The sequence below is a fragment of the Mesitornis unicolor genome, unplaced genomic scaffold (genome assembly GCF_000695765.1).
Source record: "Mesitornis unicolor isolate BGI_N332 unplaced genomic scaffold, ASM69576v1 scaffold52838, whole genome shotgun sequence".
NCBI classification, from domain to species: Eukaryota; Metazoa; Chordata; class Aves; order Mesitornithiformes; family Mesitornithidae; genus Mesitornis; species Mesitornis unicolor.
In genome coordinates, this window is record NW_010202306.1 from 1 (window position 1) to 4711 (window position 4711).

The 4711-nt window shown below is 53.5% G+C and overlaps 1 protein-coding gene across 1 annotated transcript; it reads left to right on the forward strand.

The window, feature by feature from the left end:
- Positions 1 to 1912: 1912 nt before the first annotated feature.
- LOC104545244 (phosphatidate cytidylyltransferase 2-like) lies at positions 1913 to 4594 on the forward strand (the record flags this gene model as incomplete). Its single annotated transcript, XM_010190334.1, has 4 exons — positions 1913 to 2055; positions 3148 to 3244; positions 3649 to 3746; positions 4455 to 4594. Coding segments are annotated over 4 exons (478 nt in total), but the record flags the coding sequence as incomplete, so codon positions are not given.
- Between the last annotated feature and the right edge of the window lie 117 nt (positions 4595 to 4711).

Sequence of the window (4711 nt, forward strand, 5' to 3'; positions counted from 1 at the left end):
CCTTAAGTACCTCATCTACCCACTTCTTAAACACATCCAGGGATGGGGACTCCATCAGCTCCCTGGGCAGCCTGGTCCAGCTTCTGACGACCCTCTCAGGAAAGAACTTCCTCCTTATCTCTGACCTGAACCTCCCTTGGCACAGCTTGGTGCCGTTTCCCCTTGTTCTATCCCCCATCACCTGGGAGAAGAGACCAGCACCCACCTCTCCACAAGCTCCCTTGAGGCAGTTGGAGGTGGTGATGAGGTCTCCCCTCAGCCTTCTCTTCTCCAGGCTAAACAAGCCCAGTTCCCTCAGCCGCTCCTCATCAGGCTTGTTCTCCAGAGCCCTCCCCATCCTTGTGGCTCTTCTCTGAACACGCTCCAGAATCTCAACATCCTTCTGATAGTGAGGGGCCCAGAACTGAACACAGCACTCGAGGTGCGGCCTCACCAGTGCCGAGTCCAGGGGGATGATCACCTCCCTGGCCCTCCTGGTCACACTGTTTTGAATACAGGCCAAGATGCCGTTGGCTTTTCTGGCCACGTGGGCACAGTGCTGGCTCATGTGAAGCCGACTGTCAACCAACACCCCCAGGTCCTTCTCCTCCAGGCAGCTTTCCAGCCACTCCTCTCCAAGCCTGTAGCGCTGCACCGGGTTGTTGTTTCCCAAGTGCAGGACCCGGCAAAGGGATGAAGTGGCTTTGCTTGCAGAGCTCCCAGCGTTTGCCAGCTTGGCTCCCTCCTTGCTTTTCCTGCAAACACGCTCTCTTTTCCGGAAGTTTTTAAAATAGCCGTGCTCTGAGGCCAGAGGCACGGGCTGTGCCTCACCCGATGCACGAGTGCTCCCCGGGGAGCACCATTTTCCTTCCTCGCTCCAAGGACTGAGGATGATGAAGCTTTGCCGCTGAAATGAGGGGCAAAAGGCAGAAGTTTGGGTTCATTCTCTGTTCAGGAGCTGGACTGGAGGAAAAACTGTGGCCGGGGAGCCCAGAGGTCGCTCGTAATCCTTTTTCCACCACTGGCCTTCAGTAACCTCCTGTCTGTATTTATTTACCCCCCAGACACAGGACTTTGCTCTGAGCTAAGTGCCGGAGCGGTTTGGGGTGGGGAGAGCACGTGTCTGTCTTTCCAGTCCATCAAGTTTCTTCTGTGGCCAGAGAGGATGGTTGGGCCCGAGCGATAAGCCCTGCTCTTCCTCTTTGGCTATCTGAGCATGGGCTCGGTGTTATTTTTAGTGCCCGCATGTCAAGTCAGCACTGGAGAAGTCCGTCTGGAAGCCTTGAGCCTGTCTGCTCTGAGGCCTTTCTTTCTGTCTAATTTGGGCGATGTTGCATACTTGGAGATCTGCCGGGGGATCGGGAGACCTTGTAAAAATTCCTGCTAACAAGCCTGCGTCCCTTAGGCGCTTGCTGCGCTCGGAGGTGCTCATTAATCAACCGCGAGGTGTCTGTCACTGTTCAGAGGGAGCAGATCCTCTTCAGTAGCTGCTGCTGGGACTGATAAGGGGTATAAAACCCACCTGAAACACCTGGTGCTGTTTCACCCCATGTAACACCCAGAATATTTTCTCTCATGCTGAAGCAGAGTGGGGGTAGATGTCCACAGGATCACAGAGTATGAGGAGTTGGAAGGGACCTGGAAAGCTCCCCCAGTGCAACCCCCAGAGCAGGATCACCAGAGCAGTCCCACAGGAACACGGCCAGGGCTTTGGGTGTCTCCACACAAGGAGACTCCACAACCTCTCTGGGCAGCCTGGGCCATGCTCTGTGCCCTCACACTGACAAAGTTTGTCCTCGTGTTCACATCAACCTCCTGTGCTCCAGCTGCACCCGTTGCCCTTGTCCTGTCATGGACATCCCAGAGCAGAGCCTGGCTCCTTCCTCCTGACACTGCCCTTACAAATCTGAGTCTCCTCTCTTTTAACTTCCAGGAGTCAGAATCTGAGAACAAGCTGGATGGAGAGACAGCGTCAGACAGCGAAAGCAAATCCGAATTCGGAGGCTTGCCCCCGGTGCCCACATCGGATGACACTCCAGAGGTCCTGAACAGAGCTCTCTCCAACCTCTCCTCAAGGTAGCGCCCACTGAGCATCGCTTTCCTCTGCTGCCAGGGCCCTGCATCCTCACTGCAGCTTTCCCAGCCCTGACAGGGGCTGCTGGCAGCTGAACAAGCAGCTTTGGGGAGTGCTGAGCTCCCCCTCTGCAGCGTGGGAGCAGGAAGGTGCCCCCCAGGCCACAGGAAGCAGAAGGTGACGGTGATGGTAGGGGGAGAGCAGAGAGCAGCGCCCAGAGCTGCTGAGCGTGGGAGGGGACCGGTGGCAGGGGAGCGCTGCAGGACGGCCTCCTCGCTGCTTGCTGGGTCTGGGCAGGTGAAAAGAGGCCTCGGTAGGGCAGAGGATGGTTGTGTTTCGCTTTGACAGCGCTCTCAGCACAGACTTCAGTTGCGGTGGTTTTTAACCACTTCTGTGACCTACTTCTGCAGGGATGCATGAGAAAAGCTGCTGATATGGGTGAGATTTAAGAACGAACTGGGAACGTTCTTTACAGACTGCTTTAGGGGGAAAGCTGCTTATTTGTGTCAGGGGAGGACGAGTCTCTCCTGGGTGTGCTGTGAGGATGGGAGAGGCTCAAGGCAGGACCTGTTGGGGAGTAGCGAGGGTACAACACCCCAGAGCCTGTGTGTCCTCTTAAAAAGGAGTGCAGAGAGGGGTAATGGTCCCCATTTTAGAGTCATAGAATGGTTTTGGTTGGAAAACACCTTTAAGACCATCGAGTCCAACCATCGAACAAGCCCTAAGTGCACCACCAGACCATGTCCCTAAGCACAGCATCTACTTGTTTTACTTGAACTTATCATGCATCTTGTCTGAGGTGTGGGAAACCTGTCCCAGGATAGGAACAGATGCTCTCCTGCCCATTTCAGTGCACCTGGAGGTGCTCTGCTCCTGGCCAATGCTTTCTGCATTTAGTGCTGGTCATAGCAGGGAAGACTGAGCTGAAGTCCAGGCCTTCTCCAGTGGACCAAGGTCTCTCTGCAGCACTGAAAGGAAATTTGGGGTTTCCAGAGCTCAGTGTCCTTCCTGTGATGTGCAGGGAGCAGAAGTGCAGTCCTGCTTCCTTGCTTTGTTTTGATTTTCTCTAACATCTTTCCTTCTCTGTGGCCTAGATGGAAGAACTGGTGGGTAAGAGGCATCCTCACGCTGGCAATGATTACCTTCTTCTTCATCATCATCTACTTGGGACCCATGGTCTTAATGACGATAGTAAGTGCTCCCGAGAGATGCAGCGGCAGGGGGGAAGGTTGCTGGGACCATTGCTGGGGTGGGAAGCTCAGAGCCTCATATTTTGGAGCTCCTTATTCAGCTTGCTGGATTCCTCACACCATGGATGAAACCTGGAAGGAATCTGTGACCGCCTGCCCTGGCAGTCAGCATTTGGCTGCAATTGAAACTTAATACAAACAAATAAAGTAATAATTTCCTCCTGCAGAGGAAAGGGGAGGGAAAAACAACATGGTGAGCTTCCCTTGTTGGATTAGGAGACTCCTGCCAGACTGACAGCGACTGCCAAAGTATCTTTTGCTCTGCACGTTTATGGTTTTTATCTCCTTGAGGAAAGAGATGTTTAACCAACGTATATTACAGCTTCTGGGTGTCTTTCTGTGCAGGTGATGTGTGTCCAGATCAAATGTTTCCACGAGATTATCACCATTGGCTATAACGTGTACCACTCGTATGACCTGCCCTGGTTCAGGACGCTGAGCTGGTGAGTAAGGAGGCTGCTCCCCTCCCCAGGTTTGTGTGTAGCGCTGATGCTTCGTCCCATTGCAGACAGGCAGCAAGGGCATCGTCTGGCTGCCTCCAAACCAGAGACCCTGGGGTCGCTGTGCGTTGCCCAGTGTCGTGTGTTAGCAGCTCTTGTGAAGAAAAAGCCCCCCCAGATCCTGACAGATCAATGTCTTGGAAGAGCCCACAGTGATAAACTTTGTAAATGAAGTGCAGAGATTTGAATCCCTGTGTGAGGGACAGCATCGACGGGCATCACCACTTAGAGACGGATGTGGCTGCTTGGGTGGGATGGGAGTTCTTAGGTGGTTGTGAAACAGCGCTGAGCACTGGGACGTGAGGGCAGGAGCAGCGCTTTCAGAAAGCGTAGAGCGGGTGCTTTTGGGCTGCAGGAGCTCGCAGAGGCCTGTTGAGGACTGCCACCTAAAGGCAGAAAGTCCCTGTGCATCACAAGGCCACAAGCCAACCTGGATGTGTCATCTGTCCCAGGTGGATCTGAGCGCTGCAGCCACCGGTTTAAATGAAGGTGACATTTCTAAGCTGGGGAAATGAAGTTCTGGCTGTCACCTGAAGATAGCCTGATTGCAGTGAACCAGAGCAATGCCAAGACCTCAGGGATCACTCGCTTTCTGTCTTTCTCCAGAAACCTGTTAGGGTTCCTGCTAATGAGCATCTGCATCCCTCACAGGTACTTCCTGCTCTGCGTAAACTACTTCTTCTATGGGGAGACTGTCACAGATTATTTCTTCACCCTGGTTCAGAGAGAGGAGCCCCTGCGAATTCTCAGCAAATACCACCGCTTCATTTCTTTCGCCCTATACTTGACAGGTAGAGACGACATATTCCGTTGGTTAATCTTGTCTGGGCTGGAGGAAGGAAACACTGAACTGCTCTTGTCCTGAGTGTTGTGTCCGATGCAGTATCCATAGCAAGTTATCTGAGGTT